This window comes from Apodemus sylvaticus, chromosome 10 (assembly GCF_947179515.1).
Source record: "Apodemus sylvaticus chromosome 10, mApoSyl1.1, whole genome shotgun sequence".
Classification (NCBI taxonomy): domain Eukaryota; kingdom Metazoa; phylum Chordata; class Mammalia; order Rodentia; family Muridae; genus Apodemus; species Apodemus sylvaticus.
In genome coordinates this window covers 17,198,758-17,223,968 of record NC_067481.1, presented here as the reverse complement: position 1 = coordinate 17,223,968, position 25,211 = coordinate 17,198,758, and the positions used below count along the sequence as shown (strand labels likewise).

General features: G+C 36.9%; 1 protein-coding gene across 3 annotated transcripts in view; it reads left to right on the top strand.

The window, feature by feature from the left end:
- Positions 1–25,211, top strand: part of Tanc2 (tetratricopeptide repeat, ankyrin repeat and coiled-coil containing 2) — a 347,779-nt gene that overhangs the window by 157,466 nt on the left and 165,102 nt on the right. The window contains exon 5 of one of the 3 annotated variants that reach the window (XM_052195688.1): positions 8,305–8,415. The exons of the other annotated variants lie outside the window; for them this stretch is intronic. Within the exon in view, the coding sequence (XP_052051648.1) occupies positions 8,305–8,415 (111 nt within the window). The remainder of the gene's footprint in view (positions 1–8,304; positions 8,416–25,211) is intronic. 3 annotated transcript variants of the gene reach the window in all.

Sequence of the window (25,211 nt, the reverse complement as noted above, 5' to 3'; positions counted from 1 at the left end):
TATATCTTTCATATGAGGTACCAAATTCTGTTGCTCTTGTTTCTGGCATCATGGATCAAACTAGGACTTTGTACATGGTAGACAGTCACTGTACCACTGTGTCAAATCTGCTGACCTAGAATTCTAGTCACTATTGGAGATTGGGATACCAATTTAAATGCAGTTGCTAAGAAATGTTTTGTTCTCAACCATCTCAAAAGTTTTATTGCTGTGAAGAGATACAATGACTAAGGCAACTCCTGTAAAGGAAAACATTGAATTGGGGCTGAGTTATAGCTCAGAGGTTTAGTCTGTTATCGTGGTGGGAAGCATGGCAGTGTGCAGGCAGATATGGTGATAAAGAAATGGCTAAGAGTTCTACATCTGGATTGGCAGGCAGCAAGAAGAGAAAGTGAACCGCTGAGCATGGCTTGAGCTTTTAAAACCTCAAAGCCTTTTGAATAGTGCTAGACTGTTGAAGACTGTGGGGACTTTTGAAGCTGGACTAAGTTCATTTTGCATCATGAGATGGCCACTAGCCTGTTGGTACCCTGAGTAGACTCTTGTGGTTTGAACATGAAATGTACCTCTTAGGTTCACATGCTTAAATACTTAGTTCCTAGCTGGTGATATTTAAGAAGGATGTGAAGGAAGTGGTCTTTGAGGCCAAATCTTAAGACTCCATAGCCTAGCTCCATGTCTTGTTCACTGTCTGCTTTCATTTTTCTTTTTTAAATAATTTTTATTTACATTCCAAATGTTGCCCTTCTTCCCAGTTCCCCTACACAGAGAAACCCTGTCTCGAAAAACCAAAAAAAAAAAAAAAAAAAAAAGATTTCAAACACCTCCAAAAATTCTTCACTCCATGCCCCCTCCTCTTTGCCTCTGAGATGGTACACCCCCACAACCCCAACACACACACACACACACACACACACACCCTCATGCCCCTTCCCTGGAGCATCAAGTCTCTAAGCACATCCTCTCCTACTGAGGCCACACAAGGCAGCAGTCTAGCACTGTTCAAAAGTCAGAAGTCCACATCTCATCTGAGATGTAAGGACATCTCTTTCCTGTGAGCTCCTATAAAATCAAAAGCACAGTACATAGTACCAACATAAATAGCACAAGTATATAATCCCATTCCAAAAGGGAGTATTGGGGCATAACAAAGAAATTTTGAAACAAACCCAGCAAGTAAACACTAAATTTTGACACCTCACATCTGGCATCTGGGACTTACTTTGGGATCATCTAGAATATAAAAACCTTAGGTATCCCCAGACTTGCACTCTGCCACCTGAAGCACACACCGTCACTCTTGAGTTGGCTTCACATTTGTGGCTATCTTAGTCAAATGTTCCATGGTCCCAGTACCACCAATATCCTGAGGTCGTCATTAAAACTTAGGATTCACTTTCACAGATTGAAACAAGTCTCTCAGAGCCTCCTTACAGGGATGCACATCCTGCCACACATTGCTAGGTGTTGTTGCTGGAATTCGAAATGTTCCAATAGGCATATGTGTCCGTATAAGCACTTGGTCCATAGAGGGTGGCACACAAGATGGCCATAAAGCCTTTATGAGCTGAATATTTACTGGAGGAAGGAGTTTTACAAGGCACACTAGCCCCAGCTTTCCCACAAGGATTCCAAGGAGCTTATGTGGCACACACTTTGCCAACTAAGCCAACACTCCAGCTCCTAATATTCTTTTCTTTAAAATAAAATTTTTATGTGTGTGAGTATTTATCTACATGGATATATATGTACCATGTTTGTGCCTTATGTTCTCAGAGGCCATAGAAAGGACATTGGATACTTTCAAACTGAAGATTCAGATGATTGTGAGCTGCCATTTGCATTCTGGGAACCAAACCTTGGTCTTCTGTAGGAATAACTAGTACTTTTAACCACTGATTCATCTCTCCAATCCCTGTTTTAAATTTTGTTTAGTGTTATAGAAGGATGTGGAAGTCAGAGGTCATCTTTGTGGAATCTGGTTTCTTTTTTCACCTTTACATAGGTTCTAGGAATCAAACTCCGGCTGTCAGATTTGAATAGCAAAGGCCTTTGCTGGTTGAGCCACCACCTCACTCCACCCCTACCCTTATCTCTATATTCTTTAGTAACAGAATTTAAACTGTCAAGACCTAAGTAAATTATCAAGACTTAGGTGGAATGCTAAGGCGTAGGTAAAGGCTAGGTAACTGCTAGCTGACGAGCCTGTTATTTTATACTGTTGCAAATATTATAAGGAGACTTTTTCATATGTTGCTTCGGCTGTTACTAGGAAACTTTCTCATGTCCAAGTTGATTACATATTCTTTTATGTTTTGTGCCCTTGGAAACCAATCACAATAGAAGTCAATAGAACTGCTTTGTATACTGAAACAGCTAGATACCTGCTTAATATTTACAAAAGGTCTTTCAAAATTTAAGAAAATTTGAAAAAATCTCTTTGTATAAATATTGACTAAAAGCATCATCCTTCATATTCAGCAGATAACCTAAATAAAAAAAACTGCTTTGTATAGTATCTACAATAAACTTGTACCCAATCCAACTACCCAACAGCACTTCATACACCTGTGTATAAGCTTTCATAGTATTTGCTTTTATAAGATGCCCCTGTGATGGACCCCAACATAAGAGAGATACCTGCATCTATTTAGATGAAAACTTCCATTTTGAGTAGGGGTTGAGTAAAGTTTAAGTTCCAAGGACTCTCCTCGGAACTGACATCCTGGTTGGCAAGTGAACACATGAGTGTTAGACAAGTTCCATCCTGATTGACAATTAGACGTGAATGTTGAACAAGGCAAGTCCTCTGCCATAGTTGAATACCCCAACCAATAGGAACATGATAAATACACAACAAAGACATGCTCATACGAAAATCCCCATATTACTAAGTCCTGATTGGTAGAATAACTTGGCACTGATATTTATAGATCTTAGGCTTAAAAGTCCTACAGGATCTTGACTCAATATCACAGTCAGCTCCCAAGTCTGGCTTGAGTCCATAATCCATCAATCTTAGGATGTAGTGTTCAATAAACTATCCCTATTTGACTGAGAAAATTTTTTTTTAAAAATAAAGCCTCAAAGCTCACCCTCAGAGACATATTTCCTCCAACAAGGCCACAGCTACTCCAACAAACCATCCATCCTAATCCTTTCAAATAATGCCACACCCTTCGTGCCTATGGAGGCCATTTCCATTCAGACCACCACAATAACCTATCACAGAATGAACATAAACTAAATAATTAAATTGAGTTTCCCTATTGATGTATAGTTTGGAACAATAAACTCACAGTTTTATTCATTTGGCCTAGCAGCTTAAAAACTTTTTGCTATACCTGATTACGACCACACTTGTTTATGATTTCTGGAATCCTGTACTTTTACTCAAGTAGTTTTTAAAAGATTGATTTATTTTGATTTTATGTATGTCAGTATTTCCTTGCATGTATACTAAATGTAAACCTGGTACTCACAGAGGCCAGAAGAGAGTATCTGATTCCTAGAATTAGTTATGAATGGTTATAAGCTACCACATAAGTTCAGCTGAAAACTGAACTTAGGCTCTCAACAAGTGCAATAAGTTCTTCTAACCACTGAGCCATCTCTTGAGACACTTAATAGATTTATTTTTTAAAATATGACTTGTTAGATGACTCCGTTTATAAAAGTTTGCTGCTCTTCCAAGAACCTTAGTTCCATTCTTAGTACACATGTTGGATTTTCATATGAACATGTCTTTGTTGTGTATTTATCATATTCCGATTGGTTGGGGTATTCAACTATGGCAGGGGACTTGCCTTGTTCAACATTCATAACTGCCTGTGAGTCCACCTGGCCTCTAAGAACCACCACCACCCCCCAGAGAGGGGGAGGGAGAATAAGTGCACTTACACAGATGTATAAAAAGAAATAAAAATTTAATATAAGAAAATAATTTTTCCAGTCAAACTGGAAAAAATCAGTATGTTACATAACTAGAAGATCACCTAGAACATTCTAGATAGATTCATAAAGTTCCAAGAAACTGTAAAGCTCAGCTGTTCCTCTTGGCTAAAAATAAGGATAAGTTGGTATTAGTGTCACATTAAAATGTTCTCCTTGACATAGAAGGATCGATACATAATTAAAAAGAGAACTACTTAACAGCTAGTTCATAAGTTAGGATAAGTCAGATACCATAACAGTCTTAAAAATATTTATGACATCATGCAACAATGTCCATTTCTAGTTCATCCAGCAAGTTTGGGCATCTTAGATAGTCGTCTTGCTTAGGACTGAATGGAGACTGGATGTTGGTAAGCATTAGTGATATCTGCCATGCTGATATCACTACTATGAGACTCACATCCTTCATAGACTAGTGAAAATTTTTCATAATTCAAAGTGAGTCCCATAATATACGGGGAGCAATGTTGTGAATGAATAATATTTGAAATGAAAATACTTGTAGATTCTATCACTTAATTTCAGTGGTCCTTCATTAGAAGTCTTGTGATCTGACTTCCGATTTTCAAAATAGGGAATTCTTCATAAAAAAAGTTTTATGAAGGTCAAGTGGATTTAGGTAACTGTAGATAAATGTATGATGTAGTTATCTAAGTCTTAGTTGTCATGTATTGTTGTTGCCTAGCTTTTTTGAAAGCAGCTCAATATCTGAAAGTAGAATTAGGCTATAAAAGAAGTTTCCTATCACTAAGAGAGAAACTATATGTAAGTCTCAGAGTGAATTCTTTCCTGCCGGCATTTGATTTGTATGTTGACTTGTCATGCGGAATACTTCCATGAGATTCACATCCTTTCTGGACTAGTTAAAAAAATTCACAATTCAAAGTGAGTCCTATAATATTGGGGAGCAAATATTATAAAAGAAATAATATTTGAAATAAAAATACCCATAGGGCTAAAACCCATGGCTTCTTGCTTATTAGGGAAGTACCCTACTACCACTGTCCACACACTTCTCCTGATCTTCCTGAAACCAAATTTATAACTTAAGCAGTTTTTCTACCACTTAAATATTCTTTTATTTTCATATTTGAAACAGTATCATAAAGCCCAGGCTAATCCTCAGATCTACTGTGTAACCAAGGATGGCCTGAAATTCCTTATCTTCTTGCTTCTATCTTCCAGTTGCTGGAATTATAGGTATGCACTACCATAGTTGAAACATTTATGTAAGAAAAGTATCATCAATAGGTGTAATGGTGGAAAACAATAGTTTTTAAACTTCAGGGTCCAGGGCTGTAGCTCAGCAGTAACAGTGTTCTCTAGGTTTGATCCATAGCACAACAAAAAATGCTACAAAGAAATAGAAAAGGTTTTACTTGTCAAGACTTTTAAGTTGCAGAGTGCAGTGCAACATCCATTTCCTATGCATTGTCATTTAGTCACATGTACTTCTGTTTTTCTTTGTCAGTTGTTACTGTCCCAAATTCTTCCTTAGTTTTCTGAACATGTCTTAAAGGTGTGTTGTTCTTACCTTGTACTCACTCAATTAATGTAATGTAACAACCCATCCAGGGTATAGGTACTGTTGTAAATGCAGAATAACCCAAGGGCAACCTGTGTGTGCACAGGTTTTAGCACTAGGAAAAGCAGAGAATAAAAATCCTTCAGTGTCTGTTTCTACACTGTTCCTCTACTACGTTATTCTTCCTCTACATGCTGAAATCTTGCTTATTTTTCATATTTGGAGTCTTCACTGTTCCATGTCTCAGTAAATTATATTGTGAGCTGTCATCATATCTAAGCACCATATTAAATATTTTTCGTGATTAGAATTTGTTAAGACTTAACAATTCTATGACTGAGAAAAGCAAGGCTTTGTAAATAATGTGTTTTTTACTAGTAAGTTTTAGAAGTAAGACCTAGATTTTTGATTATGTCCCTTAAATCCATAAGCACTTTCTTCAGCCTATACCTCCAAAATTAGATTTTTTTAACAGCATAAGAATCCAGTTTCCAGTGTCGATTCAAATACTTCAAAGAGCAACAGTCATCACTAACATCACAACAAAGCAATGGTTGGCTTTGGTTTACTTTTACTCCTCCAATCCAGGCGCTGCTCTCGTTAGAGTGCTTTGGTTTGCATCAGGTAAACACTCTCGGTGTCCAGTTTTCTTACCATTAGAACCACATTAGGGAGCATTTTTTTCTTGTAAAAGAGTTTATGTAAATATAGGGCTTTCAAGAAAAGTCTCATGTTAAGTCTGACTTATCCTTTTATGTCTTTTAACTTGGTGGTGTTTCAACTGTTGGGCATCCTGTCCATGCTGTGATGGTATTTACTGTGTTTCATTGACTTACAGATAATGTTAGCTATTAATTACTTGGATGTGATCATCATTATTATCTTACAAAATAATTTAGCCAGATACAGCAGCACATAGCTGCCATCCCAGAGCAGGAGGATCACTGCACATCTTAAATCATCCCAGTCTGCATGGCAGGTTCTAGGCCTGCGAGGACTACAGAATGAGACCCTGACTCAGACAAGTAATTTAACCCCATTATTAGATAAATGAACTAGTGACAAGGTAGTTAGTAGAATTAATTAAATATCTGCTGAGTGAAGGTACAAAGAAAAACAGATGAAATATCCATTGTGAGACTTAATGATAACCTCAATCTCAGTTCCCTGAAAAGGAGAACAAGTCAGGATGGCTCTAAGCTCATGGAAACTCTGCCTGCTGGAATACGGTAGATAGATAGGTAGATAGGTAGATAGATAGATTGATTGATTAATTGATTGATTGATTGATTTTTCTTCTCTTCCATAATTAATGCAAATTCTGGTTTGTTCAGGTGTCCGTATTACCTTTGTAGTCTGCAGGTATCGACATTTTCTGCATTCTCTAGGACTCTTGACTCCATCTCATAATGCTCAAACATGTTTCAGTATTCCCTCAGGTTCTCCTACTGTCCTCTATTTTTTCCTACATCTCTGCCCTTCTGCTGACTCCTGTTCAGTAATCAAAAACTGTATCATACAAATATTCTTAAAAATTTTATACATATAAAGAAAGTCCCTTGATCAGGGACCAGTGCTGTCTTTGTCAGAACTCAGCAGGTATGGTAATTATTCTCAAGCTAAGACCATGATTTAATATCAGCCTAAAGAAGGACTGAAGAGTTTGAGCAATTAAATTATCTGGGCTGAAGAGATGGCTCAGCAATGAAAAGAGTATATTCTGCAGTCACCAGAACCCAGACATACCATAGAGTTTATAATAATTCAGTTTGAAAAATGTCAAAGTAATCAACCTAATTTTAGCTTTTAAGATATTTAACTGATTTTTTTAAAAAAAAAAAAAAAAAGATGCTTAACTGAGTATTTGAATGTAAGTCAGTAATGTACCTTAACCCCTACACACCCCATTTATAAGCCCAGTTAGGCAAAGTGGTACACACCTAAAATGTAAGCATTTGGGGTTTTCAGGGCCAGTACAAGTTATATATACTAAGATACCTATATTGAATATGACTTTTCATTAAGTACAAATATTAAGTTTATGATTATTCTAATATAATATTGAATAATTTTATGGTATGGAGTGTCACTACTGTATAGGTTTTATGATTAAGTTTGTAACTAAGACATATCTTTTTAGCATTAGTGTTAACTTGTCATGGCCTACTTTGTATTTTAGTATCCTAGCTTTGTTGACTTTTTACACTAATGACTGAACAGCAAAAGGATTGATTTGCTTATTAAATTACATCAATATTTTATCACACTTTCAGTATTTATTATGAGTAGTTTTTTCTGGATAAAAGAGACTTTATTACAGCTGATGTAATTAAATCTTAAAACTTCTTTCAGTACTTTCCTTATATTTGAAGGCACAAAAAGACAACTTTAAGTACTTTACTTATATTTGAAGGCACAGAAAGACAACACAACAAAGTCCTTTCTTAAAAAAAAAAAAAAAAAAAAAAGAGAGGAAGTAACCAGAGGTGGTAGACAATTACAATTTCTGCTCAAAGTTTTAGATATTAGACTTTAGCTTTTCCCATTTTCAATGACTTTTAAGCAAGACCCATCTCCTGTATAAGGAATGCAGTCAATTTTTTTTTTCTGGCACAAAAAATAGGGTAACCTGATCTGAGTCTGACAGAGTGTGTCGTTCATTTAAGTGCTTCCATCTGTTGCCTGCTGTTCCCCTTACTCATGACCCCTCTGTGTTTCTCTCTTCCCTTTCCCCTTCCCTTTCCCTCTGTTCCTCTTTCCTTTTTCTCACCCCTCTTCTGCTTTCCTCTCTCTTTCCTTCTTTCTCTCTTTCTTTTTGTCCTTAGCCCCTCTGAGGAAGGCAAAGTTTGTTGAGAGCCCACGAATTCCAGAGTCCGAGCTTGGCTCCCCAACCCTCACTTCAGCTCAGAAACTGGACGTGGATACGTACTGCCCTGGTAAGCCTGCATGCAGCGTCTGCTTGGAAAGGGAAGGATTGTATCAGGCCCTCCCGCCCAGCAGAGCAGCCTTGCATGTGTACTACTCATAAAAACACGTTAATTCTTGCATCTTAATATCTCCTAAAAGAGCATAGGCTTTACTGTACATGTTGTTTTAGTTACTGATGAGAGTATTTCAAACAGTTTCAAAGTTAAATTTCAAAGTAATTTTGGCAGATGAAGTTTTCAGGATTATTTTTGTGATTTGAATTCATTAAAGACGTATTATAGTAGCCCTGTGTGAACAGGAACATCAAAGATATGTGTAAGAATGCTCATTCAGTACTGGACCTTTGTGAGTATGACTTGTGCCTAATTGTTGTTGGACTTCTGGATGGTTGCAGAAAATACTTTGTATATTAGAAATATTAAACTTGAATTAGATACTGAGCTTGACTCCTCTTGAACACTCATTTTACAGATAACCTCTTCTTGTGAATGGCTTGTAAACAACATGTGGACTTCACTAAATCCTTCTTGTGTGGGAGCCAAACTGAGACAGGCTCATTATCTGTGCTTAGATTCTTTCAGACTTAAATGAGTTGCCTGGCAACATCCTTTACACGCTTCCCTAGAGTGAGTCCATAGAATTGTGTCAGAAACATTCATAGCTCCAGTGGAAAATACAGTTCAGATACTTGGTTTTAGGTCTTTTGTTTATTCTTGCTCATTAAAAATGATGTTAAACCACTGTGGGAAAACAACAGCAACACTACATATTTTACTTGGAGTGAACAGGACATAGTGATTCCTGCTTCTAAATTCCTACTTCTGAAAATTTATCATTTTCAGATCTGAAATGTCAGGGTTTTATCTCTCTGCAGCCAGATAGGACATGTTTATATAACACAAAACAGTAGAGGAAAACTTGAGCTACATCCTGATAAATAAGATATAATTGACCTTATGAATCCATTTTGAATATTAAAAGACCCTGAGGGTTTTATTCTCAGACTTATCTTTCTTAAGTCAGTAATAGTTTATAATAGATATGGCCTTCTCTTTTTCCCAAAGCAACAAAAGCTTTTCTGGTAGCATTGGGTAAGTTCTTCATCCCATCACAGCAAATGCAATATTGTACTTTGTATTCATTTGTAAATTCAGTGTTATAAATTAAATGCTGAGTCTTTTACGTTTTTCCTAAGTGCCTCCTCTTCCCACTCAGTAACCTCTCTTTTCTTCCCTCTCCTCATCTCCCTTTTCCCTCCTTCCCTCCTTCCTTTTGCTCTATTCCTTTGAGTCTGGGCTCTAACACAGGGACTCATACAAGCTAGGCAAAGCCTCCAACACTCAACTATGCTTCCAGCCCGAATGAGGCTTTTCCTTTTCTAGATTCACAAGTCAGAATGACTGTCAGGAGCCTAATCTCCTTAGCACCGTATTAATTATATCACTGATCTAATATAGCTGTTGTTCTGGTTATGAAGCAAAGTAGTTGTAACTTGGGATGTCTGTGCTAAATTGCTCTGGGCAGTCTTAGTAATGTGATTATTTATGCATATTTTCCACAAGTATGAAGTCTTTGTTAGTAGAACCAAACTTCAGCTAAGGTTTTTAGAACACCAGGAAGAATCAAAACACAATGCCATAATGCTTATTACCATGCTTTGTAGACTTCACTTTAAAATCTGAAAGAGATTTATAGCATAGATGCATTGTACTGATTTGTTCTTTTATAATAATGTTTTTAGATCTCATAAAAATAAGTTTCTATTAAGATAAGAATGTAAGATAGTATTATCTCTAGGTAGTATCAACAATAAGCAATAAACAAAATTAATTAGGAGTGGAGTACGTGTTAACCAACAAGGCTACCCCAAGTAGAAGACGTTGTCATGCCCGCTCCATTGACTGAAAGGTTTCAGAGGCAGCCTCAGACCTGCAATCTCTCTGCCCTTCTGCCCTCTGTTTTCCCCTGTCTTTTTCCCCTGAAGCAGCACGGGGACAAGCTTTCTCTAAAGTTGCATTATCTGCCTAAAGATAAAGGAACTCAGTTTTTAGTAGTCCTCTCTCAGGGAACCTCACCAACCAGGAAAAGTAACTGTATCACAGGAAAAGACAATAAAGGTTGATCCCATGCCTACACAGACTTTGTCACAGGATTCCATTTATTCTACTGAAAGAACATTTATCTGAAAAACAAAATCATTTACTGTCCTAAATTGCCCATATTATTTCTCATCTCTCTGTGAAGAGGGTCTGTAACCTTATTTGATATCACAGGGTATTTGGTACTTGTTTTTGTTCCTAGCATGCATGTAGTACATTTGCCTGCCTTTTCTCTTATTAGCATGTCTACTGTTGGCCTATTTCATAGGCTCAGTTAACAGAACTTTCAAACATAAAGGGATTTTTTTTTCTACTTCTAGAAAACATGTAACAAATCTATGGGTTTTATAATATTTAATGTATGATCTGCTAACAGAACAAGGAATACATGCTATTTTATATTCATATTAATATAATACAGTTAAGGCTGATGTTCTTGTCTGTTTTACCTGTCAACTGAAAATTTAGGGAACTGTGTCTCGTGGAAGCAACAGTTGAAACTAAAGGTTAGAGCACTTTTTCTTGTGTCATGTCAGATTTCAGAATTATCAGACCTTGCCCAAATGCAGATTGCTTGGGCCCACCCCTATAATTTCTGAAGTGGGTCTGGGGTAGATTGAATATTTGCATTTCTTAACAAATCAATGGCAAAATTGTTGGTAGATGTGTCATACTTTAAGAACCAGTTGGTGTAAAGTCTATTATAGACTGCTTACAAATGGTATAGTAAATAGCGCTGAAAGTCTGTGGGGTATACTGTATGACTCTTTACCTCTTCGGAATAATTGGCAATGTTTCTATATATTTTAAGCCAGAGGAATAGATGCTTTGTGTCTGAAATAAGGACATACATCCTTTTTTCCATCTGTCCCTGACATGTCTACTTGTGTATTTTCTATGTTGTTCTATATGTGAAAGGAAACTTTGAATTAAGCCAGACAAAGTCATCAATGTTTAGTCTACAGTCTAAGATTTAAAGTAGTTACTTTATGGTGTAACTGTTGATCCAGAATATCTGTCTAATAAATTGAATGTTTCAGTCTAGATAGCCCTAGGTTCTTGAGTATCTAAGTTTTATAATTTCTCAAATTAAATGTGCCATGCGTAAAATATAGGAATATGTAAGTAAATAGTATACTTTGGTTCTGCCTTTGCAACCATGATGGACATAGTTTATAGCATTCCTGTAACTAAACTACCAGGGTGAAGAATGCTCAGAGAACTGTGTTAGATAATTGCTTCATGGGGCTGAAGAGATGGCTCAGCGGTTAAGAGCACCGACTGTTCTTCCGAAGGTCCTGAGTTCAAATCCAAACAACCACGTGGTGGCTCACAACCATCCAAAACGAGGTCTGATGCCCTCTTCTGGTGTGTCTGAAGACAGCTACTGTGTACTTACATATAATAAATAAATAAATCTTTTTTTTTAAAAAAGATAATTGCTTCATAGTAGGCAAACTAAGACCTAGGGAGTGTGAGTGATTTGCATAGTATCCAACGCAGGATTTATTGCTTAGATCTTGAAGTAGACATCATATACTCCATAAACACATTGCCCTCTAACCCAGTTATCATATGCATCCTGTAAGCATATTGTATTATCCATGCATTAAGAAGTAGAATTTTTTCCTTTTTTTTTTTTAGTTTTGCTTTATTCATTCACTTTACATCCTGCTCACTGACCCATCCCACTCAACCCCTCCCATAATCCTTCCCCCATATCCCTTTCTTCTCCTCTAAGAGGGTGAGAGTTACCCTGAGTATCCCCCAACCCTGGCACTTTAAGTCTCTGTGAGGCTAGGTGCATCCTCTCTCAATGAGGCCAGACAAGGCAGCCTAGATAGAACATATCCCATGGACAGACATCAGTTTCTTAGGATAGTCCCCGCTCCAGTTGTTCAGGACCCATCTGCTACACATATGCGGGGAGGCATAGGTCCCACCCGTGTATGCTCTTTGGTTGATGGTTCACTCTCAGAGAGCCTGAAGAGTTCCTATCCTCTTTAGGTCCTGCAATCCTTCCCCCTACTATTCCATAAGAGTACCCAAGTACTACCCACTGTTTGGCTGTGGGTGCCCATATCTGAATCAGCTGCTGGGTGGATCTTCTCAGAGGACAGACATGCTAGAATTTTGTCTGCAAGGATAACAGAATATCATTAATAGTGTCAGGGATTGGTGCTTGCCCATGAGATGGATCGGTCCAGTTATTGCATGGGCATTCCCTCAGTCTCTCTTCCATCCCTGTCCTTGCATTTCTTGTAGATAGGACAAATTTTGGGTCAAAAGTTTTGTGGGTGGGTTGGTGTCCCTATTGCTCCATTAGAGCTCCTGCCTGACTACAGAAGGTCACCTCTTCAGGTTGCATATCCCCAATTCTGTGAATCACAGCTAAGGTCACTCCCACTGATTCTTGGCTGCCTCCCTTATCCCAGGTCTCTGTCACATCCTGGAGATGCCCCCCCACCCCAACCCCCGTCAGTTGCAGATTTTCATCCATTCTCATGGCTATCTGTCCATCTTCCCTGTCCCTGCCTACACCTGATCCTGAACCCCCTTCATTCCTATACCCCATCCCCTCTCTCATCCAGTTCCCTCCCTCCATCTGCCTCTTATGTCTGTTTTTTTCCTTCTTCTAAGTGAGATTCAAGCACTCTTGTTTGGGCCTTCCTTCTTGTTTAGGTTCTTTGGTTCCATGAAGTGTAACATAGGGCTATCCTATATTACATGGCTAATATCCACCTATAAGTGAGTACATACCATATATGTCCTTTGGGGACTAGGTTACCTCACTCAGGATGATATTCAAGTTCTGTCCTGATATTCAAGTCCAAGTCCTATGCCTGAAAAATTCATGATGTCTTTGTTTTTAATAGCTAAATAGTATTCCATGTGTAACCCTGGCTGCCCTAGAACTCACTTGTAGGTCAAGACTGACTTGACTCAGATCTAGAAGCCTCTGCCTCCAAAGTGCTGTGATCAAAGGTGTGCACCACTCCCTCCTGGCTTGAAATTTTTATTTTAATATGTGACAGAGTTGTAATTTTTTTCTGAAACAGGGTAACCAACTTATGTCAGTTATTTAATTCTCCAAGTAGACCTTATTGCTACTCTGTGTATGGTTTATCTCTGTTTTTTTAGCAAGTCACTTAACCTTTCTCTAAGCCTCAGTTTTTTTCTGTATAAAAATGGGGGTTTAGTTGGTTGATATTGTTGTTCTTCCTGTGGGGCTGCAAACCCCTTCATCTCCTTCAGTCCTTCCTCTACTCCTCCATTGGGGTCCTGTGCTCAGTCCAATGTTTGGCTGCATGCATCCACATCTGTATTGGTCGGGATCTTGCAGAGACTCTCAGGGGACAGCTATACCAGGCTCCTCTCAGAAAACTCTTGTTGGCATCAGCAATAGTGCCTGGGTATGGTGTCTACAGATGGGATGGATCCCTAGGTGAGACAGTCTCGGATGGCCTTTCCTTTAGACTCGGCTCCACTCTTTGTCCCTGCATTTCCTTTTGACAGGAGGAATTCTGGATTATTTTTTAGATGAATGGGTAACCCCATCCCTCAAACAGGGGCTGTGCCTATCCAATGATCTCTACAAGTTCTGTCTTGCCTTTGTTGGGTATTTCAGCTAATGTCCTCTCTGTTAGGTCCTGGGAATCTCTTGGGTGCCTTGCATCTGGGACTTTCTAGTAGTTACCCAAAGAATAAAGATCCCAGGGACTAAACCACCAACCACAGAGTACACACGGTAGGGGAGACCCATGGCTCCAATGGGATATGTAGCACAGGATTGCCTTATCTCTCATTAATGGGAGGGGAGCCCTTGGTCCTATGAAGGCTTGATGACCCAGCATAGGAGAGTGCTAGGGCATGGAGGTGGAAGTGGATGGGTGGGTTGGGGAGCACCCTCATAAAGGCAGGGAGGGGGTGGGGAGAGGGAATAGGGAGTTTGTAGAGGGGAAACTGGGAAAGGGGATAACATTTGAAATGTAAATAAATAAAATAACCAATAAAAAATAAATGAACCACAAAAAAATAGAGATAATAGTTTTAAAACAGATCAATATACACAAAGCATTTACCAGAAAGGTTGGCTAACACAGAATGCTCTGAAATGTTAATTAATATATTATAGTGATAACTCTGAAATGTGGTATACAACTTTCAAATATTTTCTAAATAATCAGAAATATTTAAGGTTTGGGGAAACAAACAGGTTAGAGTCATTTTTAGTTAAACAAGTGTCAAGAGTATTTTAATTCTAATTTCTCCCTCATTAGTCATAGGCTCAAGAACACATTGAGTAATGTATCTGTGTCTCAGTTTCCTGTCATAGCAACATTAGCTATAACATGACATTTCTGTGATTTTTAAAATTATGTATTTGTATATCTAGGACAAAACACCAAACTATAATATTGCTAGCCCACGAAGAAGATGAGATTATTCAGAATGATCTAATTGGGGAGATAGTGCTAAAGCTAGCAGGTCTGAAATCTGGCTGAGCATTGCATGGCACTTTAGTGGCCTGTTCTTGGGCCACATGTATTAGTGAGTAAGAACTCGGGTTTTAGAGTTAGACCTGGACTCAACATGTTTTTCTTTTCTGCAGGGGACACAGGTACTGGGAACTAAACCAAGGGCTATACTGAGCTAAGTCCCCAACTCTGATCTGGATTTAATTTCTGACTCTTCTCCCTAATGTTCACATATACCCCAAATCAATCAACCAATCAGTCAGTCAATCAATATTTTAAAAAGTCTGAGTATATTCCTATAATTCCAGCCCTCAGGATGCTGAGGTGAGAGTATTACAAGTTTGAAACTCATCTGGGTCGTATTGTATGTTCATTTGGGGTTAGCCTGGCTTACATACTGAGATATGCCTCAAAAACAAGTTATTTGTAAAACTGATATTAAAATAGACCTTTTTATTTCATATTGCAAGATTCTTAGTATAACTGACCAAAATAAGCTATAAACTATATGCTCCAGAACAATAAACTGGAATAATAGTACTTTTCCATTCAGGCTTGTCATTACCTTGACAAGCATTTTCTAAAATTTGTACATGAAGATTTTACTGAAAGATTTTTAGTAATCAGAGGTCAGAAAAAAGTTTTTTATTCTGTTTATATTTATATTTATATTTCTAAATAGTTGTCATACATAATCTAACTCCTAAGGTATTAGTCCAATTGCTTTTGTCTGGGATGTGGGTTGGCTAGATAGCTGTAGGGTTTTGGTTAGATTGACATCTAGATTTATATTGAGACTGAGGTTGAAATGCATTAGTCAAAGAAACTACTTGTTTCTTGGTGAATTTCAAGAACACAAGAAAAGTCCAGCTACACGGGCACAAGTTCATAATAATCCTGTTGTCTAAACAAAGTCATGTGCCCGGGCCCAAGAAGCTCTTGTAGAAAAGTTTAAATTTAGACTATCTCCATTAATGTATCCTCATTTCTAACAGTTGTCAGTGTTTTCGCTCTTACTCTGTTCATTCCTCTGCCCTGTCTTTAATTATGGCAAAGGAAACTGAATGTGGGTGGTGCCTTACTTAATACCATCGATCTGTAATTGAGGAGGCACTGGAGGCCGCAGCTTTCATTCTTGATCCCTGCTGAGCTTCATGTATCAGGAGCTATTTTTACAAGAACACAAGAAAAGCTCTGCACCTTTTCGACACTTGCTGGGAGTTACTTCTAGTATTCTGAAAAAGAAAAGTTAAGGTAATCATTTGAGAACTAAGAAATGGGAAGGAGCCAGGAGGTTAAAGGACACCCAAGAAAACCTACAGAATCAACTAACCTGGGCCCATAGGGGCTCACAGAGACTGAACTATCAACCAGAGAGCATGCATGGGACAGACGTAGGCCCTCTGCACATGTGTAACAGTTGTGCAGCTATGTCTTCATGTGGGACTCCTATAAGGGGAGCAGGGGCTGTCTCTGATTACATTGTCTGCCTTTGGATTCCTCCTTGCTAACTGGGCTGCCTCTTCTAGCCTCAGTAGAAAAAAATGCACTCAGTCCTACAGTGACGTGATATGCGAAGGCTGGTTGATATCCATAGGAGGCCTCCCCTTTTCTGAGAATAGAAGGATCGATAGGGGGAGGGGAGAAAAGAGGGAGAGACTGGGAGAAGAGAAAGGAAGGGAATCTGTGATCAGGATGTAAAGTAAATAAATAATGTAATAATAATAAATAGAATTATACTACTATATATACTAACTTATTACATGTATATATAAGAAATAAATGTGTGCACATGTGCAAACTGCTAAAAAAAATACCTAAGAAATAGAAATATAATCAATTTTGCTTTGGTAGTTGGGTCAAGATAATCACTTTTTTCTACCTCTGTTAGAACACATAAATTCATTTAATATTAGCACAACAAGCTGTCATGTTTAAATAGATGAGAAATCATAGTTTGTAATGAATAGATTGTGTAAATAACCTAGCATTGAAAATGCTAAGAGAATGCTGAGGATTAAAAAAGGAAGAAACTAGGGACATAATGTTTCAATATTTATATGCAGACACCATGTTAGAAATACAGATTAGAGATTTAAATCATTTGTTATTAGGTATTTACTTTTGTGACAATAATCATTATTTTCTTCCTGGACATTGGCCACTTGAAGCAGAAGGTACTTTCTGCAGGTGTTGTAAACCTACTAAGTAGAGAATTGGTATTTCCAAAAGTAAGGATCATAAAACGTCTTCTGGAATAGTCACTAGCTTTTTTGCAGCAGCTAATTTTTTTTTTTTGCCTGTGTTATATTTATCACAGAATTTAATGTTCTGTGATTTAATTAAATTGTATTTTATTTCTCCCATGGAAGTGAATTTCTTGGTTATAGGAACTGTGCCCATATTTCATAAGTGTATATCTAATACCTAACCCAGTGCTGGACATCAGAAGTTCTCAGTAAAAAATAGTGTTTTTAAATTATTAAGTATTTTCCTACATTGTCTATCATCAAATAGCTCTAGTGCATTATGTTAAAAAGAGAAATACATGCTAACAGAATTGTAGTGCTGCATGCTTGTGAGCCATCACTTGAAAAGCTGAAACAGGAGAATTGAGGAGACTTGAAGGTTAGCCTGAGCTGCATAAAAACACCCATTTCAAAGCACTGAATACTTCTAATCACATATTCATTTTTTTAGAAATATCACATATTTTAGCATAATAATAAAATGGACTATTAAACTAGGCAGCTTGTATTTAAAATATTAAATATTGTCAACTGATTATGAGCCCTGAGCAACCAAGAACTTAATCTTTGCAGGTTTTTCCACCTGAGAAATAGAATATTATGAAGATTAAATGATTTAATATATTTTATACACATAGGAATTTATCAGATAGTAGTGGTTTAATAAATATTAGGGTTAATCCTGTTAATAATACCAGTAATTCAGTATTTTTTAGAAATAAACAACACTTTTTCAAACATGGAATATTCTGCATTTAGTCAGTTTATTACAAAGTTGGTGTTTGTGTTGAATTGGAAAATCAAGCAGAATTTAAATCTAAAAATTATTCTCTCTGCTCCTTTGCCGTACGTCTACTGTTAAAAATCAAACTATTAATTTCAGATATACCTTCTTCTAAATCTCTTTTCCATCTTCTTTCTTCCATTCTCCCAAAATAATTTTGTTCATTTTTTTCTCTGTGCTTTTTAAGTACTGCCTTTAATTTTTAAAATAGTTCTCATATACCTTGGCCTCTACCCTCTTACTGTTGCTTACTGTAATCTCCGGAAAGGTATGAAAAGAGGGCTTGGTAACATTGGAAGAGTACTGAATGCGTTTGATACTTTTGTCCTGAATAAGATAATCCATGTATGTATAGCTCAAACTGTGGGCTTTTTAACTATTCCTTTGGACTTTTAAAATATGTGCTTGTGTCAGATTTACTGTGTCTTAATTATTTTAGCTCCATATTGCCTTCATAAACTGTAATTCTTTTCTTATACTTTCTTCCTTGCTATCCCTAGATCTTTGCATTTCCATATAACATTTAGACTCCATTAACCCTTGGGTTATCTCTAAAGGGGTTTGTAGGGATTTGTAACCATGAGTTCTTAATATTATGGCCAAAACCCTGTACTCTCTTTAAAATGTTATAGTCACCCAATTGTGCAAAATAAAAGATGTATCCACTAATCATTTTGACATAATCACTCACTAGTGACATGGAAAAGCAATAAATGTCTCAAAGTCTGTGAAGGGATATGTTAATCTTTATGGTAGTGCCTTCTTCTTCACCAGTGTTCTAGAAGCAAAGCCCCAGAGCTGTGAATTAAAATCATTTTAATGACTACAAGGAAGATGGTTGTGGTGGTTTGCACCTCTAATCCCAGCACTCAAGAGCCAGAGGCAGATGAATTTCTGAGTTCAAGGACAGCCAGAACGGTTATACAGTGAAACCCTGTTTCAAAAGAACAAATAATAAACATAGGGTATGAATGTCACATAATTTATTTGGTGCATAACCATCTCACATTGATTTCTAGCAGTCTCCAGCCATCTTGTTTAATTATAGCCCACGCTTATCATTACATGTTTTTAAAGTTAGAATAGAATTCTTGTAAAGGAATGGAAGTTTGTTTATACATGTTATATATATAAGCATTCATACCCAAAATCTGGAAACAACCCAGTTGTCTCTCAGAGTAAGAATGGGAAAAGAAATGTGGTACATGTAAATAGTACGTTATTACTCAGAAATGTAAATGAATGCACTACTGGGCAGCTATAACTTACATAACTGATTTATAAAAAAGCAAATCACTTGGGGGGACTGGAGAGATGTTAGGAAAGTGCTTATAAGATTTTAACCCTCTGCAATTCTATTCCTATTAATAATCTGTCCTCATCATAGCCCAGTGGAGCGACTAATATGTTCCTTATAGCTATGCATTTGCCTCACTTAGACATTTCATCTAACACAAAATCACATGCTGTGTGGTATTTATATTTTACTAACTTATAGTATTTTCAAGTTTGATTAATATTTCTGTACTTTTTTGTTGTTTTACTTGTTCCTGTTTATGGCTAAATAGTATCCCATTATGGGTACACCATATTTTATTTACCCATTAACTAGTTGATGGCTATTTTGGTTGTTTAAACTTGATTACTATAATAAGCTATATTGGTATAAACATTCATGGGTAAATTCTTTATCTTCTTTCTGCATTAGTACTTCAAAGTACCAAAGTATGAATGTAAAAAGGACTGTAGAAATGTGTCTTAACGACACTTTTATTGCTTGCCTTAGCAGTTATACCATGTGTTGTTATAGTTGCTGAGATTAAAATACTATAACTAATATACCTGCTACTAAATTACTTGTTTTACAGTTCTGGAGATCAAACACAGGATCTTACTCATGGTTGGCAAATTCCCTTTTATGAAGTACACCCTCAGCATTTCAAATTTCAATGCTCATTTGTTAGGCCTTTTTTTACCATTGAGGCACTAAATCATGGTAATTGGAAGCCTAGATTTTGGGATCAGGCAGTCTGAGTTCTAATCCTAGTTTCACTGTGCATTGCTTATGTGACTATGAGTTGATTATACTCCATATTCTTCAGTCTTGTCTTCTGTAAAATGAAATGATAGTAAAAATACCTACTTCATAAAGTTATCAAGATAAAATAAGGTAAGCTGAGAGTGGGTATACACAGCAGTAGTTCCAGCACTTAAGAGGCAGAGGCAGGAAAATCATGACTTCAAGGTCAGCCTGGGCTATATAATAATACCCTGTCTCAAAACACAACAAAATAGAGCTTCCTACACCCATAATGAGAGAAACAATTGGCTCTATTTGACAAGAACTAGAAGGAGAAGAGGAAGATGAGGCAAAAGTGCAACTGTCAAGAGGGCCATTCTTCATGAAACCACATGTCTATTAATCTAGGGGGCTAAGACAGGAGGAAGATACGAGGTCAAGTCCAGGTTGTGTGGCAAAATACTACCAAAAAATAATTTGTAATGATTAAGATTTGTAAAGTGTTTTGAATATCAACTTGACTTTTTTTTTTAGCATTGTTCCCCATTGTTTTTTGAAAAGCATGTTCTTGAAAAAGGAAGTAAAAACATTTTATGATAAAATTGAAGATTTACATGGAAAATATTTCTGATAAAATAGAAGAGATATATGGAAAACACATTAAAATTGGCGTTTTTCATGGAAAATTGAAGAGTATAGTGGTAAATATAAAAACATTGCTAAAGGAAATAGACAATTTCCTAGACAGATACCAAATACCAAAATTAAATCAGGATCAAATAGATCATCTAAACAGTGCCATAACCCCTAAAGAAATAGAAGTGGTCATTGAAAATCTTCCAATCAAAAAAACCACGGGACCAGATGGTTTTAGTGCAGAATTCTATCAGAACTTCAAAGAAGACCTAACACCAATACTCTTCAAACTATTCCACAAAATAGAAACAGAAGGAATACTACTCAACTCGTTCTATGAAGCCAGTTATGCTGATACCAAAACCACACAAAAATCCAACAAAGAAAGAAAACTTTAGACCAATTTCCCTTATGAATATTGATGTAAAAATACTCAATAAAATTCTTGCCAACCAAACCCAAGAACACATCAAAACGATCACTCACCATGATCAAGTAGGCTTCATCCGAGGGATGCAGGGATGGTTCAATATAGGGAAATCCATCAATGCAATCCACTACATAAACAAACTCAAAGAAAAAAACCACATGGTCATTTCATTAGATGCTGAAAAAGCTTTTTGACAAAATTCAGCATCCTTTCAGGCTAAAAGTCTTGGAAAGAACAGGAATTCAAGGCCCATACCCAAACATAGTTAAAGCAATATACAGCAAACCCATAGCCAACATCAAACTAAATGGAGAGAAACTTGAAGCAATCCCACTAAAATCAGGGACTTGACAAGGCTGCCCCCTCTCTCCATATCTTTTCAATATAGAACTTGAAGTTCTAGCTAGAGCAATTAGAAAACATAAGGAGGTCAAAGGGATACAAATTGGAAAGGAAGAAGTCAAATCATCACTATTCGCAGATGATATGATAGTATACTGAAGTGACCCAAAAAATTCCACCAGAGAGTTCCTACAGCTGATAAACAACTTCAGCAAAGTGGCTGGTTATAAAATCAACTCACGAAAATCAGGAGCCTTCCTATACTCAAGGGATAAGCAGGCTGAGAAAGAAATTAGGGAAATGACACCCTTCACAATAGCCACAAACAATATAAAGTATCTTGGTGTGACTCTAACCAAACAAGTGAAAGATCTGTATGACAAGAACTTCAGGACTCTGAAGAAGGAAATTGAAGAAGACCTCAGAAAATGGAAAAATCTTATGCTCATGGATTGGCAGGATTAATATAGTAAAAATGGCCATCTTGCCAAAACCAATATACAGATTCAATGCAATCCCCATCAAAATCCCAACTCAGTTCTTTATAGAGTTAGAAAGAGCAATTCTCAAAATCATCTAGAATAACAAAAAACCCAGAATAGCTAAAACTATTCTCAACAGTAAAATAACTTCTGGGGGAATCAGTATCCTGGACCTCAAGCAGTACTACAGAACAATAGTGTTAAAAACTGCATGGTATTGGTATAGTGACAGGCAGGTAGATCAGTGGAATAGAATTGAAGACTCAGAAATGAAACCACACACGTATGGTCACTTGATCTTTGACAAAGGAGCTAAAACCATCCAGTGGGAAAAAGAACATTTTTCAACAAATGGTGCTGGCTCAACTGGAGGTCAGCATGCAGAAGAATACAAATCGATCTATTCTTATCTCCTTGTACTAAGCTCAATTCCAAGTGGATCAAGGACCTCCACATAAAACCAGACACACTGAAACTAATAGAGAAAAAAAAAAAAAAAAAAAACTGGGGAAGAGCATAGAGCACATGGGCACAGGGGAAAAGTTCCTGAACAGAACACCAATAGCTTATGCTCTAGGATCAAGAATTGACAAATGGGACCTCATAAAATGACAAAGTCTCTGTAAGGCAAAGGACACTGTCTAAAGGACAAACGACAACCAACAAATTGGGAAAAGATCTTCACCAGCCCTACATCCGACAGAGGGCTAATATACAAAGAACTCAAGAAGTTAGACTCCAGAGAGCCAAATAAATCTATTTAAAAATGGGATACAGAGCTAAAGAAAGAATTCGCACCTGAAGATTTTTGAATGACTGAGAAGCACCTTAAGAAATGTTAATTTTTTTCCATTTGGTTCCCCAGGGAACCAAATAACCCTATTAAAAATGGGGTACAGATATAAACAAAGAATTTTCACCTGAAGAAATTCGGATGGCCGAGAGGCACCTTAAGAAGTGCTCAACATCATTAGTCATTAGGGAAATGCAAATCAAAACAACCCTGAGATTTCACCTTACACCAGTCAGAGTGGCTAAGATCAAAAACTCAGGAGACAGCAGGTGTTGGCGAGGATGTGGAGAAAGAGGAATACTCCTCCACTGCTGGTGGGGCTGTAAGATGGTACAACCACTTTGGAAATCAGTCTGGCGGTTCCTCAGAAAACTGGACATGACACTTCCGGAGGACCCTGCTATACCTCTCCTGGGCATATACCCAAAGGATTCCCCAGCATGCAATAAAGACACATGCTCTATTATGTTCATAGCAGCCTTATTTATAATAGCCAGAAGCTGGAAAGGACCCAGATGTCCCTCAAAAGAGGAATGGATACAGAAAATGTGGTTTATTTACACAATGGAATACTAATCAGCAATTAGAAACAATGAATTCACAAAATTTTTAGGCAAATGGTTTGATCTGGAAAATATCATCCTAAGTGAGGTAACACAATCACAAAAGAATACACATGGAATGCAATCTCTGATAAGTAGATATTAATTAGCCCAGAAGCCCTGAATACCCAAGGCACAAATCGCATAACAAATGACTCCCATGAAGGAGTATGGAGAGGGTCTTGATCCTGGAAAGGATTGATCTAGCATTGGAGGGGAATATAAGGACAGAGAAAAAGGAGGGGGAGGTGATTGGAGAATGGATGGAGAGAAGAAGATTTATGGGACATATGGGGAAGGGGAGATCTGGGAAAGGGGAAATCATTTAGAATGTAAACAAAGAATATAGAAAATAAAAAAAATAATGCAAAAAAAAAAAAGAAAGAAATGTTCAACATCTTTAATCATTAGGGAAATGTAAATCAAAACAACCCTGAGATTTCACCTCACACCAGTCAGAATGGCAAGGATTAAAAACTCAGGAGACAGCAGGTGTTGGCGAGAATGTGGAGAAACAAGAACACTCCTCTACTGCTGGTGGGAATGTAAACTGGTACAACCACTCTGGAAATCAGTCTGGCAGTTCCTGAGAAAACTGGGCATGACCCTGTTATACCACTCCTGGGCATATACCCAGAGGATTCCCCGGCATGCAATAAGGACACATGCTCCACTATGTTCATAGCAGCCTTATTTATAATAGCCAGAAGCTGGAAAGAACCCAGATGTTCCTCAATGGAGGAATGGATACAGAAAATGTGGTATATTTACACAATGGAATACTACTCAGCAATTAAAAACAATGACTTCATGAAATTCTTAGGCAAATTGTTGGAACTGGAAAATATCATAGTAAGTGAGGTAACCCAATAACAAAAGAACACACATGGAATGCTGTCACTGATAAGTGGATATTAGCCCAGAAGCTCTGAATACCCAAGATACAATTAACATATCAAATGATTCCCAAGAAGCGGGAAGTAGAGGACCCTGGTCCTGGAAAGGCTTGGTGGAGCAATGTAGGGATTACCAGGACAGAGAAGTGGGAGAGAGTTGATTAGGGAAGGGAAGAGGGCTTATGAGACTTATGGAGAGGAGGTAACTGGAAAAGGGGAAATCATTTGGAATGTAAACAAAAACTGTAGAAAAGGAGAAAAATATATATATATATGTATATATAATCCAGCTATCCCACTTTCTAAGCAAAAAACAAAAAACATTGCTAAATTAATTGAAAAAGGAAGTAGAAACATTTTATGATAGAATTGAAGATTTACATAGAAAATATTTGTGATAAAATTGTAGAAAAATGTAGAAAAACATGTTAAAATTGAAGATTATCATGGAAAATTTTATAGCTATAATAATGGTAGGCATAAAGTATTTCTAAGTTGATTGAAAGTAGAATTATAAAGATTTTTCTGATAAAGTTGAAGATTTACATCGAAAATATTTTTGATAAAATTGAAGAAACATAGAAAAACATGTTAAAATTGACGGTTATCATGAAAATTTATACAGATAAAATGGTAGGCATAAAAATAATTCTAAGCTGATTGAAAGTGGAATTATAAACATTTTTAGGTAAAATTGAAGATTTACATGGAAAAATACTTCTGATAAATTTCAAGAAATATATAAAAAAACACATTAAAATTGGCTATTTCATGGAAAATTATACAGATAAAATGGTAGACATAAAAACCTTTCTTTTTTTTTTTTTCATTTTACTCTTTTTTTTTCTTTTTTCATAAAAACCTTTCTAAATTGAAGGTGGAATTAAAAATATTTTGTGATAAAATTAGAGATTTACATGGAAATATTTCTGATAAAATAGAAGAATGTATAGAAAAACGTGAAATTGATTATTATGAAAAATAATGCAAATA